Source organism: Rutilus rutilus, assembly GCF_951802725.1.
Source record: "Rutilus rutilus genome assembly, chromosome: 1".
Classification (NCBI taxonomy): domain Eukaryota; kingdom Metazoa; phylum Chordata; class Actinopteri; order Cypriniformes; family Leuciscidae; genus Rutilus; species Rutilus rutilus.
The window spans coordinates 30,133,967-30,149,253 of record NC_140209.1 but is presented as its reverse complement, the minus strand read 5'-3'; the positions used below and the strand labels follow the sequence as shown (position 1 = coordinate 30,149,253).

The following is a 15,287-nucleotide window of genomic DNA, read 5'->3' as shown; positions in this document are numbered from 1 at the left end:
AACCTGTCAAATCTGTTGTCCAGCAAATGCTACTAAAAAATGATTAGAGTTAAACCAGAACGCAGGATAAGGTTCCACCTCTGACCCAACTGAAGCTCTGGATCCTGAATCTGGGCTCAGGTCCTGGACTAATTAACAGCCATGAGCTTTGATCCAATGCACAGGCCTGGCCAGCAGCGCTCTGCAGAACAGGCCAGCGTGGACTTATGGAAATAATGACACCACACTGAGATCCGGGTGCCAGAATGAAAAATCTGGCCCACTCGCTTTGTTTTTCAACTACTTCTCGCTTTCTTTCTTGTGCCATTCTCCTATACTGAGACACAGCTGTGATGGTAACAGCAGTCATACACTCTAACGTTTAGTTCAACCAAAAGTGAAAGAATGACTCGCCCTCATGTTGTTCCAAAACCCGTAAGACTGTTGTTCATCTTTGAAACACAAATGAAGATATTTTAACGAAATCTGAACAATTTCTGTCCCTCTATTGACGGTCCACGCAACTACCACTTTGAAACTCTTTGAATCTCAAACGTGCTGTAACACGAGAATGAACCTCATTGGTTCTTGCAGAAGCTCAAACGTGCTGTGTTACACATGAGAATGAACCTCATTGGTTCTCACACATCAAGCGAAGGTGATTGAGCTTCTGTTTACCACTACTGATGTGTGAATTGATGAATGTTTATATGTGAATAAAAGCCTAAAATCAATCGGTTCAACATATAAAGCGGCCGTGTCTCTTAAAAAAAAAAAAAAAAAAAAACCCGCTAGTCTGACTACGTCAGACTTCGTACTTCCGCTCAATTTCAGTTCGCTTCTGTAGGCTACTCAGTCTGAGATATAGACCAGTCTTTCAGTTTTCCTCCGGCCTCAAAACAGCCGGCCAATCAACGAACAGAGGGCGGGCTGAGAGCCATGACGTAGACGCTGATTGTACCGTGGATGCCTAGTTTTACTTCACATAATCTGCAAATGTCGTTCACAGCCATGTTCAGTCCGAGAAAGAAAACGCTTTTCTATTACGCCCTTCCAGACTCTGTCTACGAAGCAAAGCGAAGTAAACCACTGGATTAGTTTTATGATCTCTTTATGAACATTTTGAAGCATCAAAGTGGTAGTTGAGTATTTCTGAATGTCTTGTTTTGGTCTTTGATCCTAACTTTTTGCTCAACCCTTTTATGTTGTATAATATTTCCCCTGTAAAGACATTTCTTGATCTTTTTTAGCATCATATTTAAGGTGGTGACATCATAAAAAATGACCACATGGTTCAAACAGAAGTAAGTCTTTAACAGCACTTCATTGTTTACAATTGCATTGGACTTGCAAAGCTCAACTTTTATGGGAAAAATCATAGTGATCATCTTTGTTAGAGAAAAATATTGTTCTTGGCACAATGTACAAAAATACTGACTGCATATTTTTGGAGTGGTAAAACATGTTTTGAAAAGAAATGTCATGGGCTATTAAGTTTTTTCTTCCCCATTTATAAAAGTGGTTTATTGCAAGGCACAAAGAGACTTAGTTATGCATTCAACTTAAATTCTAAATTTAATTTAGATTTAAATCAAACAATTTGGCTATCAATTTTTTATCGTTTATCAGCTGGGAAAAAAATCATTCTGAAAGTGATACCAACGATGTCATCATTATAGTTGTGGTGTGGACAGTGATATTCATTTATATTTACAACGATTTTCAGAACTATATCTTTATCGTTATAGTTATCATCTTTAGTGTGAACAGGCCTTAATAATCAGCCATCGAAAAACCCATAATTATTGCCTATTAAATGACAAAAGTATGCAAATAAATAAATGCACATGCCTGCCACATCTCTTAGGAGAAAAATGACAACAGAGAAAACAAAGATTGTGACCTGATTTCATCAGCTTTACAGTGTGAGTCATTGATTCCTATTGAAAAAAGTGTCAAGTAGCTCTAGATACTGTGTTTCACAGCAGTCATCACATCATTAGGAAACAGTATTTTCAATATATATATCTCCAATTAGAGAATATTTCTGGTGAAGGAGAATGTGGCAAGCCAGTGAAAAAGTGGAGGAGCAAACAATAATTTTTTGCGGAAATCTTTTTAATGCCAGAAAGTAAGCAGAAGGAAGACAAATACAGAACTTTAGAAACCTTTAGTGTCAGATATTGAATTTGCATGTTTAAATTTGTATTGTCTGGATCGTTGGAGACTGAAGAGTGTTTAATTTATTTTCAAAAAACTTTGCTAATTATATAGCCTACTTCTAAATAAGCATCAAAGCAACTGCAGAACTGAGGTGATGCATGCTTTTTTAAATTTACATTCTGCACCATAGAATCTCTGATGTGTTCAGATTGGCACACAGTTTTAAGCCACAGCCAGATTTAACAGGTGGATTTCATTTATCAACATAACAATGACGGAAAAATCATAGATTTACACAAAAATTCCAGACTAACAGTTATTCTGTCTGAGCGATTATCAATTTACTGAGAGGCAAAATGTCAAGAGAAAGAATACACTGAGGAGTGATACATATTATATAGACTATAGTTCAGATCCTCCATTATTTTTCACAGAAGGTTTGCAGTATAAAGTTTGCATAAGAACCCCTAAGTCTCTCATCCAGTTCAGATCTCTAACTAAAAGTACTTCAAGTGCTTCAAAACCTTCACAACATCAATTAGTTATCAGGGAATCTTTAAAGTGCTCCTATTATGCTATTTCGTTTGTGAATGTACTGTAAAAGGTTTACAAAGTTTTAAAGATCAAAGTGCACAATAAATGGAGTACCGAAACAAGTTGTCAGTCATTTCATCCTTACTTCCTGCACAAACCTATATAAGTTTGTAAAAAAAAAAAAAGAAGCATAATGTCTATGGACTTCAATTGGCTGCCAGTGAACAATGTCTACTTTGATCCTCAAACACTGTAGTTGTAACTGAGGACTTGAAGAGTTTGGTTCATGTTGTCGACATGTCAAGGAGACGCTGTTTTCTGCACTAATTTTTTTCAAGCAAATCTACATTTCATTTCCAACAGGCTGAACAATCTGACCAATCAGAGCAGAGTAGACCAATCACAACAGACTGAGCCATCTGACCAATCAGAGCAGAGAAGACCAATCACAACAGACTGAGCCATCTGACCAATCAGAGCAGAGAAGACCAATCACAACAGACTGAGCCATCTGACCAATCAGAGCAGAGTAGACCAATCACAACAGACTGGGCCATCTGACCAATCAGAGCAGAGTAAACTCTTGGAAATGAGGGGTTTAGAGCTGTGTCGCTCCCTAATCGCTCCCTATCCACTATATAGTGCACTATTAGGGTGTCGGCCATTTTGTAGTGGTGTCCGAATTCTGAGTGAACGACATCATTCCCTACATTCGTTCACTACTTTTACACACAATCCTCTCTGAATTCGAGTGTACATCCGATGTAATCCTGATATTAAAGATGGGTAGGTAATGTTTATGACGAAATTGTCCGAGCTCTCTGGCGCGTGATAATTATGTCAGCGTCCGAATTCGCTCACTCATTTTCGTTCACTCATTGCTGATGTAGTGCACTCAACTGCCATTCACTATGTAGGGATTAGTGAATGAGTGAACGAGTGAGCGGTTTCAGACACAGCTTAGATCTTTTATCGAACCATTTCAAGAAATGAAATTCTGAAAATCTGTGAGAAAAGAGGTGATACTGCAATGCATAATATGAGATTTTTTTTTTACATTGGTTACATGCACACCTAATGTAGGAGAACTCCAAAACAAAATTAGTAACTTTTAAAATAACAAAATAGGGGCATAAAATGAACTTAGATAATGCAAACGTAAGCATCAGTAAACCTCCAGACATGGCAAAGGGAGCACAGTTTTCTGGAGTTTGCACAGACAGCAGTGTCTGTATGAGTAATATTTTTGGAGTCAGGTGGTGTGAGATGATTTGGCTGTGGATGGAGCAGTGAGAAGGAAAAATCTGCTCTGTTCATTCCTGGAATACCTACTGTGCTGCGCTCTCCTCTTCAAATGAAGACCCGAAGCCAAGGTCAGGAAAAGATCCAGGAGCATGGGGAAATTCTCACAGCGAGCACATCTGCACAAGCAACCTCAGGAAAAGTTACGATGAGATGTATGCATGCATCACGATAATTTTATGTTTTGTTTAATTCCAGAGGACTGCAAATGTTTTCAGTAGCTGCAGGTTTCCCCTTTTCAGTGAAAAGCTAGTTTAGGCTATACTGCCTTTTTCCAAAAGTGATTTTCACTGAAAGTCAGTATTTTACATTCGTGATGTATTTAAACACTAATCTTAAACAAGACATCTGTAACAAATATTATAATAGTAAAAAAAAATAAAAAATGTAATGTTATATTTTCATGTCATTTCAAAACCATTTGATTGAACACAAACTTGTTATTTGTATTCGGTTTTATATTTAAATTTAGCTTTAATATCTTTTTTTATTTCAGTTTTAGTTTTAGTAATTTTAGTACTTCAATTTTATTTCCATTAGTTGCCAAGGCAATATTTCCAATTGTCATTCAAAGTTTTTTATTTTGTTTTAAAGTTTTAAATATTTAAAGTTTAAATATTTTATTTCAGCTTTACTTCAATTAACAAACACATTTTTTAACAGTTTTAGTTAATAACAACTGTCCATGTGACCATAAACTCATGCATAAACTTGATTGTGCTTTTGTAAGCTTTATTATGTCTGAGTGGTGGAGCAGTGAACCGTCTTGCTAGCGCATTCAGTGTTTGTGAGTTGCGCACTGTGGGTGAGCCTTCAGGGCCGGTTGAAACGCTGACCCTCTAATCCTCAGTACTGTGACTCTCACATGATGTTGGAATGCTGTGCCGTGGCCCACTCTCACTCGTTCCCTTCTGTCTCCTCTACCCCTCAGCCGACCAGCATCCCTCTCTGAGCGCTCTTTGGGTATTTGGTATTTGGGAGGAATGGGGCGGTTTCCGTCTTTTGGGAGATTTTTCTTTTTCTGGGAGCGGAGGAATCACTTCCAGAATGGAGAGAACAAACCTCTTATACCAAAGGTAGTGTGACTCCTTTCTGTTTATTTTCTTTACATTTTTGTATTGCTACATTTGTCAGTTGATTGTACTTTTGTGCCTGCTAAGCGGTGTTTTAGCAGCCAATTCACAAAAGGCATTATGTAAATCAAAGAGTGAAAACTTATTTCTGCTCATTTAAGTAACATAACTTCTGGTACAACTTATAATTTGAGTTTAAGGCAGGATTACCTCTAATACACTATTTAGCGGCAAACTGAGAGAGGAAAGAATGTTTGATTAAACTATTTGGATATAATAATTTATATTAATATTAATAACTTTAAATGATAAATAATAGGCTAATAATAATTATTTTTATCATTATTATTACTTTTATTTATAATTATAAAAACAAATGCAGCAATGTATTATACTTATTTATTACCATTAATAAATGAAAAAGAAGAAGAAGAAATCATAACACAAATAATAATAATAATAATAATAATTTAAATAATTGAACAACAACAATAACAAAAACAACAACAACAACAACAATTATTATTATTATTATTATTATTATTATTATTATTATTTCCAAATAGTTTAATGAAACACTCTTGGTCAGTTTGGGCCACAGTTTCAATGTATTAATAGTAATAATACAACTAATAGTAATAATAACAATAACAGTTAGCAATAATATAGATTATTATAATTTTCATAATGTACAGTCATTAGAGTAAAAATAATAATAATTCAGTTTCTATTGTTATTATAATAATAATTATTATTAATGCAATGAGACTGTAAATTTGGTCCAAACTGTCTAAGAACATTCAACTGAATAAGAGTGTTTGATTAAACTATTTGGAAATAATAGTTAATAATAATAATAACTTATTATTATTATTAATATGGTTATTATTATGAATGCACTGACACTGTTTCGTCTGACCAAATTCATGAACTTTCTAATTCTTATACCATCATCAGGGAGATGTTAAAAAATCAGAGGGTACCTCAGCGGCCACGTATCTGGGAACACACGAGAGTTCAGGAAGTCAGACCAGCTCGAGTTTATCCTGCCATGAAGAGTCAACCGGAGCATGGAACGTCTTCACGTCACGGGTTCTCAGTTCGTCCAGTTGGAGCGACTATATTCTGAAGCACCTCCTCATCACGAGCAACCTGCTCTTCACTGTCCTCGGTCTGGTCACGCTAGTATTAGGCCTGTGGGGGCTGATTAACAAAGAGTCCTTTGCTCAGGAGAAGATCAGCGGTATCGGCACAGACCCCATGCTGCTCTTCACGTTTCTCGGTTTGGTTCTCGCCCTGCTGAGCCTGACGGGATGCGTGGGGGTGTTGCGGGAGAACATGTGCCTTCTTCGGACCTTTTCGGCTGCTGTGCTGCTCCTTTTGGTGGCGCAGGTTCTGGCGGCGGTCCTGGTTTACAGCCTGCAGGGCCAGATCGTGGAGGTTTTGCGCTCGGGTATGCTGGCCGCCATGGTGCGGTACCAGGACGACCTGGACCTGAGGTTCATCACTGATGAGATCCAGACGGGCCTGCAGTGCTGCGGGGCGGATACCTACAGAGACTGGGAAATCAATGTGTGAGTGCATGAGCAAAATGAGTGGAAATCAAGAGAGGGGCTGACATCATTACAGTTTCCAACACTGCAGTAGTCCAAAGTTAAATACACAGATTATAAAACCTAATTTGCAATAAAGAGCGTCTCCAGCATTTAATGCATTCTGGACTCATAGTTTGGAGTTGGCTTTCTCATAATTGCTTCCAATATATTTCACTTGATCACACCACAATCCTTATTTAGCAATTCCAATTACGATTACCCATTATTAACAAAGTAAGGCTCTATTGAAGGGAGTTTAAAGTTAAAGTGTGTATTAGTTTCCATTTCTATTTATTATTTATTATCTAGCAACCATATGCAACGCCCTAAAAACCCTTCAGAATCCCGAACCCTTTTGACCTGGGCTGGAAAACAATAATCTAGAAACCACCCAAAAATGCACTAAAACATCCTAAAACCCCTTAGCAACCACATAACAACACCCTAGCATTATGGCATCAAGTTTTACATGAACCTTTTTTACCTAGTCTAGTAAGCAACCACCTAGAAATACACTGAGTTCTTTAGCAATAGCAACACCCGTTTTGCATGAACCTTTTTGACCTGGGCTGGTAAGCAATCATCTAGAAACCACCCAGAAATACGCTAAAATCAAATTTAGAATCACTTAGCAACTTCCTAGCAACACCCTAGCATCATGGCATCAATCATGGTTTTGCATGAACCTTTTTGGCCTTTTCTAGTAAGCAACCACCTAGACCACCCTAGCAATCACACAGAAATGTACAAAAAAACACTCTGAGCCCCTTAGCAACGACCTAGCATCATAACATCAATTTTGCCCTATCCCAAATGGCACCCTAAACACTCACGGTCTTCCTACGCGTCCACACTTTTGTGAAGTAATGGCGCTTTGACTGTCGGGAAGAAGTCTGCTACGGAGCTCATTTCAGTGCAGGCTCAGCAATCATGTGCATCGAGGGTGTATATCGACTGAATCCTAAAATGACAAATGGAACACCCTTCAGTCTCTTGGACTTCACGATCACGCACACGTGGCGGCCATTGTCAGTCCACAAGACCGTAAGTGCATATGAAGTGTGCCAATTGGGACATACAACCAATCAAACACACAACCAAACAGAAATCACCTACAACAACCTATCGGTTTAGAACCGGCATATATCACTAACAATTTACAAAATGTAAAAACGTAGGCCTTCTTATTTTTGCATTAATTCTTGGTGCCACAAGTGGGGGCAGATATGACACTTCACCCTTGACCCATGCTACCTTAGAACTCAAAAAGCATTGTAGCAAATCCAGTTGAGTGAGTCTCACCGGTCTCAATTTCTCTGGCACAGGTATTTCAACTGTTCGGCTCCAGGGGTCCAGGCTTGCGGAGTGCCCCCTTCATGCTGTGTGGATCCCCTAGAGAACGGGACGGTGTGGAACACCCAGTGTGGACTGGGTGCCCAACAGCTGGACGAGTTCTCCGCCCAGAGCGTGATCTTCCTGGGCGGCTGTTTGGGCAGCATCTCCCGCTGGATTGAGCACAACAGTGGAGTGATTGTCACGGTAGTCATAATTCTGCTGGGGGTCCAGATACTCACTCTGTTCATAACGGCTCATTTGCTGCAGAAGATACGGTGGAACAGAGCTCAGCATAATGTGTACTTACAATCACTGCAATGAATGGACTAAGATGTTTTCAATAACACAATATTGTGCCATTGGGATTCTGAACCAGCCTGGATTGAATTAATTCATTGCATCTGGCATATGGAGAAGTTAAGCTGTTTAGTCTGGAGACAAATAGTCTAGGAATTTTATGATAACATGTAAAATCTTAAAGGCATTAAAGGTAGGCTACTTATTGGTTTTCATAGTTTGTAAATGTTTTCATAAAATACCTATTCTTAGTTGGTTGTTTAAATGACAAAATCATACGCTACGCACGTACACAAACACATACACTTCTACACAAGTTGTTTGTATATAATCACATTCTTAAAGTGCAATTCATAATGTAAAACTAAGGGCCTCTAAGCCCTTATCTATAGTGAACATTATCAGGTCAAGTTTTCTGGCCCATCCTGGACTGAAGCACAGGCTCTACTCTTCAGCACAATGGTGACCCACAAAACAGACAATACAGAAACCCTTTAAATCCCAACAGAACATTAAACACTAACGATCAGCATCAGCATCTTCACTTATTACAATCCAGACTTTATTTCTTTCACTCAAAAGTTCTTATTGAGAACTCTTTTTTTTTTCAATTGCTTACACACTAAAATTAAAACTTTCCCACAATTAGCAAAACCTTACACTCAAGGAGCAAAACACTAGCCTAGATTTGCACAACTGTAAGCTTCACACTTTTTGCAAAACATTACAGAGTGATTTGCAAAACACCAAACACACTTGTATGCATTTGACACAGAAACATATCATGATGTCATTTCCTTCCAATTTCAAAGCAAAGGCTTTCAAATAAGGGGGCCAAGATGGCGTCTGTCTAGTTAGACGTGTTGTTTTCCGTCGCAGGTAAATCCGGGATTTGCAGCTAACATCTAGACCACTTCTTAACATGCTATTGCCTTTTACATTTTAACTCGATCGAAGATATACCCTAATCTTTGAATGGGCAAAAAAAGAAATAGGAAACAACAATTCGCTCCTCTCAATACTGAAGCAGACGAGATGGATCTCTCGTGCGAGCCCGCCTTAGAGTCGCTATCCCACACTGATTTTCCATGTCTATCTGAGGCTCATAAAAGTGACTCTCCTGCTAAAAAAAGGAACAAAGTTGGCTCGAAAATGGAGCCTGAGAATACGTCTGAAGTGCTTGAAGCCATTCAGGCACTTAGCTTGAAACTTGATTGTACACTTTCAAAGATTTCAACGGTCGAGAAGACTACGGAGCTTACTTCGGCTAAGGTGGACAGTTTAGCAACTTCTGTGCAACAACTCATCGCCGATGTTAAAACTCACGACGAACGACTATCCGCGATGGAGAAGGAAATGCGAGCCTTGAAGACTGAAAATGTGTCTCTGAGGGAAAATATAGCCGAGGCGCAACGTTACAGTCGAAGATGGTCACTCAAAATGCATGGTTTGAAAGAGACCGATGGCGAAGACGTTAGACGGATTACTATTGATGCTCTTGCAAAAGTTGCTCCGAAAATACAAGGCCAGTTTGATCGGGTGGTGGATGTAGTTCATCGTCTTGGTCGCAAATCTTCTCCGTCAAATGTGAATTCTAAGCGGACCATCGTCATTCTCTTCTCGATGCGCATCTACCGTGATGAGGTCTGGAGAGCTGCCAGAAACTCCAAATTCTTACTGGATAACAACCTTCGCATCTCCGAATTACTGTCACCTGAAGATAAAGCAGCAAGAGAGAAACTGTGGCCGAGAGTGAAGAAGGCTCGCGAGGAAGGTAAAAGAGCCGTGTTCCGCGGTCCGTTTGCTTACATTGAAGGGAAAAGAATTGACTCTAATGAACATTTCTGAATAATAGCCTAAATTAAAAATGATGCATAGAATGACTAAATATCCCTGACTGTTTCACGAAAGGTCTACTGGATGCTGCTTCCCCTGGTTTATAGTTAGATTCGTTTTTTTGCAACTTCAAGACAATAGGTCTTGGATTGGTGCTTTGTAAAGTAAGCTTCATCGTTATTCTTTCTTGTTGATTTATTTACTTTTTTTTTTTTTACTTTTTTTTAATGGATTTTAAGTTTTGTTCTTTGAACATAGCATCTTTGAATGTAAGGGGTATTCGCGAAAACACGAAGCGTAAGGCTTTATTTCTTTTCTTTAAACGGACTGATGCTGACATTATTTTCTGTCAGGAGACACATTCTACGGACTTGGATGTGAAATTTTGGAAATCCCAATGGGGAAACTCGACCTATTTCGGTCATGGAACTTCACAGTCAGCAGGAGTTATGGTTTTGGTGCACCGATTTAAAGGAGACGTACTTAATTCTGTTGCAGATGAAAATGGAAGATGGATAGTCTTGACTGTTAAATTGGACAACACAACACTTATACTTTGTAATGTTTATGGGCATAATTCCAGAGTGTTAAATAAGACCCTGTTTGCTAAAGTTTCTGATGTTGTTCAATCTAAATTTAGTCATTTCCAGGCTTCATATGTTATATGTTCAGGTGATTTCAATGAATGCATGGATGATTTGATTGATAGATACCCTCCCCGTCCCTCTCAAGGTGCTGTTCAATCCAATGTGGCATCTCTTTGTGCCAACTTATTACTTGTTGACGCTTGGCGTTTCTATAACCCTGGAAAGTTAGAGTATACATGGTCTAACAAAAACAAATCTTTGCAGTCTAGAATTGACTTGTTCCTAATTACTAACTCAGCTTTACATTATGTTAAGGAAATTGTTCATAGTTATGCCCCATTAACCGACCATAAACTTATCTCTTTAACTTTAACAGGTTCAGAAAGGATTTCTAGCCTTAGAGGGTACTGGAAATTTAATAATAATCTTCTTAAAGATGATAACTTTAATTCTTGTGTTAAAAATATTGCCAAAGATAGTTTTGGAGGATTAAGCGTAGAATTTAAAAATAAATGGGAATTTTTTAAATATAACGTCAGAAAGATTGCAGTTAAACGCAGTAAAGAGTTAAAAAAAATAAACAAACAAAAGGAAATAGAATTACTTGATAATTTAGGTATATTGGAACAGAAGAAAATTTTAACTAAAGAAGATGAAGTAGAATTAGCTAAAATTCAATCTCAACTAGATCTGATCTACCTTGATCTAGCTAAAGGTGCTTTTATACGTTCAAGGGCAAAATGGCTAGAAGAGGGTGAAAAAAATACCAGCTATTTTTTCGCTCTAGAGAAAAGAAATCGTAAAAGAAATACTTTATCAGCTCTAAATATTAATGGAAGCTCTTGTACAGACCCTAAACAAATATCTGATTCAGTTTTTTCTTTTTATAGTAATTTATATAACTCTAAATTTGATCTGCTTAATTGTAATAAATTCATTAAAATAATTCATCCAAACATTCCTACTATCGATAAAGAACTTCATGATTTATGTGATTCAAATATAACTCGTCTTGAGCTTAAAGATGCCCTCTTTAAAATGAAAAAAAGGAAAGCACCCGGTATAGATGGGCTGACAGTAGAATTTTATTTACATTTTTGGGAACAAATTGAAAATCCTCTTTATAATATGTTAATTGAATGCATTAATAGTGGTGAAATGTCTGCTACCATGAAACAGGGAGTTATTTCGTTAATTGCCAAACCTGATAAAGACCCACATCTTTTAGTAAATTGGAGGCCGATCTCCCTTCTCACAGTTGATTATAAACTAATTACTTCAGTATTTGCTAACAGATTACAGAAAGGTTTAAATAAAATAATCAGTGAATATCAAACAGGCTTTCTAAAAGGTCGCCATATAACTAATAATATTAGATTAGTGCTTGACCTTTTGGACTATGCTGATAGTGTAGAAGATGGTGCTGTTATTCTTTTTTTGGATTTTTTTAAGGCGTTCGACACCGTTGAACACAATTTTTTATTTAAAACTATTGAACTCTTTGGTTTTGGGAACAATTTTCGAAATATTGTTAGGATGTTCTACACTGACATCACTAGCTCTGTGATTCTTAATACCTTCACCACTAAAAGATTCAATATTAATCGCGGAGTGCGTCAAGGTTGCCCAATCTCCCCTTTTTTATTTTTGTTAGTAGTTGAATTATTATCAATCGGTATTGTCAATAATGATGAAATCCAAGGTCTTAAAATTTTTGATAAAGTACTTAAGATATCCCAATTGGCAGATGACTCTACTTTGTTTTTAAAGAATGTATCCTTTATTCCTCATGTTATTTCCTTCATCGATAATTTTTCAAGGGCTTCTGGTTTAACATTAAATTTATCTAAATGTGAAATCCTCCCTTTACACACTTTAAATGATAAACATATAATGAACATTCCAGTTAAATCCTCTGTCAAATACTTGGGAATATTTGTCACAAAAAATTTTCATGAAAGGCAAAACCTAAATTTTTCCTCTAGATTAAAGAAGACAAAAGTAGTGTTAAATTGTTGGTTACAACGTGATCTTTCCATTTACGGTCGTGCCTTATTATCCAAAGCAGAAGGCTTATCTCGATTTGTTTATCCCGCTCTATCACTGCATGTTAAAGATTCTAACTGCAAAAATATTAATAATTTATTCTTCTCTTTTATTTGGAAAAATAAATCCCAAGGACTTAAAAAAAGGGTTCTCACTAATAAGAAGGCTGAAGGAGGTCTGGAGATGCTTTATTTTGAGGATGTAAATAAGACCTTTAAGGTTAACTGGCTTAAGAGATGTTTTATCACCCCTAATTCTTTTTGGAACCATATTCCTCATAGTCTCTTTAATCAAATTGGTGGCTTGAAATTTCTATTAACATGTGATTATACTATTTCTAAAATCCCCCTCAAATTATCCAAATTTCATCAGCAAGCTCTTCTCGCTTGGAAAATTTGCTACTGTCACAATTTCTCTCCTCACACTGTCACGGTTCATGAATCGGCTGTCTCTCACTGATGTGTCTGCGTGAGTGTAATTGTGTGGGTGTGGTTACTCGTTGTGTTTATTAGTGTCACCAGCTGTCATCAATCCCAGGTTCCTTTATATGCCCAGTAACTTCACTCTCATGTTGTCAGATCGTTGTGGTTGTTTCCCGGTGTGTGTCCTGTGCTCGTGCCTCGTCTACAAGGTTCCTCGTCTGGATTTCGTCAGTTCTTCGTGTCGTCTGGATTTCGTCAGTTCCTCGTGTCGTCTGGATGTTCCACGGTTCCTGGGTTTCACTCGAGCACGCTTACCACTGCACCACCACCGGATCGCCATCTCGTCCCTGCTTCAACAGCCACCTGAGTGTTTGTCCCCGACCTGTGTGTTTACATCTTACCACCAACAATAAACTGAGTTTTACTTGCATCTTGCATCCTTCTATTATTTCCTCACAGAACGATCTGACCAATCATGGACGCAGCAAGCACAACTCAACTCAACGATTTCATCGCTCACTGCATCACACGTATGGACCAACAAGAGGAGAACGTCTCGGGCACAGGTCGTGCGGTACAAACACTCATGAAGCAGGTGTCCGAGCTCTCCCAACAGGTACAACAGCTACGGATTCCCACTGCGCCCCCCACACCGCCCGTTCCCCCACCACCAGCTCCCGCAGCAGCGGAAGGACCGGAGCCACGCCTACCTACACCTGAGGGGTATTCCGGTGAGCCTGAATATTGCAGAGCATTCCTCACGAGATGTTCCATGCATTTTGCCTTGCAGCCACGCACTTTCCTGAGTGAACATGCAAAGGTGGCATTTGTATTGACCCTGCTGTCAGGGAAAGCAGCGCTTTGGGGAACGGCGGTGTGGGAGAACGGAAACAACTGCTGCACCTCGTTCCAGGCACTCTCCGAGGAGATGAGGAGAGTGTTCGACCGTGCAGTGGCGGGTAAGGAGGCGGCCAGATTACTCGCCGAACTGCGACAGGGGGAAGGCTCGGTGGCGGACTATTCCATTCAGTTCCGCACCCTGGCCGCAGAGTGCCGTTGGAACGAGGAGGCGCAGTGGGATATGTTCCTGCATGGGCTGGCTGACCGCGTTCAAAAGGAGATATATACTTTGGACTTACCTGAGTCATTGAACGGACTGGTGGATCTTGCTCTGAGAGTGGACGCTCGACTGAATCGTGTGACCAGATTGACGCATCCCAGCCGTCCACAGCCCGACACGGGGGACCACCAGCCCGGTGGTGTGAGCGCGGTCAGCCCCGCATTCGACCACGAGCCCATGCAGGTGGGGAGAGCTCGGCTTTCCCGGGAGGAGAGGGAAAGGCGGAGATCCCAAGGACTCTGCCTATACTGTGGCCGGGCGGGCCATTTCATCCACTCCTGCCCGGCAAAAGAAGCAAGCCCGGTAGTAAGTATGAGGCTACTATCGGGTGGGATCTCCGCCGAAAAGACCTCATCACCATCATCGACCCTCCTCCCGGTAAGACTGAGATGGCGAGCGTCGACGCACTGCACCAATGCACTACTGGATTCGGGAGCGGAGGGTAATTTCATGGACTCCAAACTTGCACTTAAGCTTCAGATTCCCGTCACTCCCCTCCCGCACCAGATTATCGTCAACGCACTCAATGGACAGGAACTTCCCCGGATTACGCATTCTACTGAAAACATCACCCTCATCACTTCTGGCAATCACACAGAACTCATCTCATTTTTACTCATGGACTCACCACTTGCACCAGTGGTTTTGGGACACCCGTGGCTTTCAAGACACAACCCCCGTGTCGACTGGTGCACTAATACTGTTTCCACATGGAGTAACCACTGTCATGAGTCCTGTTTAGTGTCTGCCTGTCCCTCTGTGTCTGGTTCTGTGTTTCAGGGTGAGGCAGCGGATTTGTCTAACGTGCCCGCGGAGTACCTCGACCTGAAGGAAGTGTTCAGTAAGTCTCGTGCTGCTTCTCTCCCTCCGCATCGTTCCTATGACTGTGCGATAGATCTACTGCCAGGTAAATCTCCGCCTAAGGGCAAACTTTACTCTCTTTCTGTTCCCGAGAGGGAGGCCATGGAGAAATATATTTCTGATTCTCTAGCCTCTGG

The 15,287-nt window shown here is 39.7% G+C and overlaps 1 protein-coding gene across 1 annotated transcript; it reads left to right on the top strand.

Annotated features, from left to right (window-relative positions):
• The first annotated feature begins 4,938 nt into the window (after nucleotides 1-4,938).
• tspan10 (tetraspanin 10) lies at nucleotides 4,939-9,095 on the top strand. Its single transcript, XM_084384636.1, has 3 exons — nucleotides 4,939-5,054; nucleotides 6,009-6,625; nucleotides 7,972-9,095. The coding sequence occupies exons 1-3, from the start codon at nucleotides 4,962-4,964 to the stop codon at nucleotides 8,300-8,302; spliced, it is 1,041 nt and encodes a 346-aa protein (XP_084240762.1). The 5' UTR covers nucleotides 4,939-4,961; the 3' UTR covers nucleotides 8,303-9,095.
• The last annotated feature ends 6,192 nt before the right edge of the window (nucleotides 9,096-15,287 follow it).

What these genes read in the sequence shown, in the direction of transcription:
- tspan10 (XM_084384636.1), top strand. Translation starts at nt 4,962, where the DNA reads ATGGGGCGGTTTCCGTCTTTTGGGAGATTTTTCTTTTTCTGGGAGCGG. An exon ending in ACAAACCTCTTATACCAAAG is followed by an intron (nt 5,055 to 6,008) that starts GTAGTGTGACTC and finishes TACCATCATCAG; the next exon opens with GGAGATGTTAAAAAATCAGA. An exon ending in AGAGACTGGGAAATCAATGT is followed by an intron (nt 6,626 to 7,971) that starts GTGAGTGCATGA and finishes TCTCTGGCACAG; the next exon opens with GTATTTCAACTGTTCGGCTC.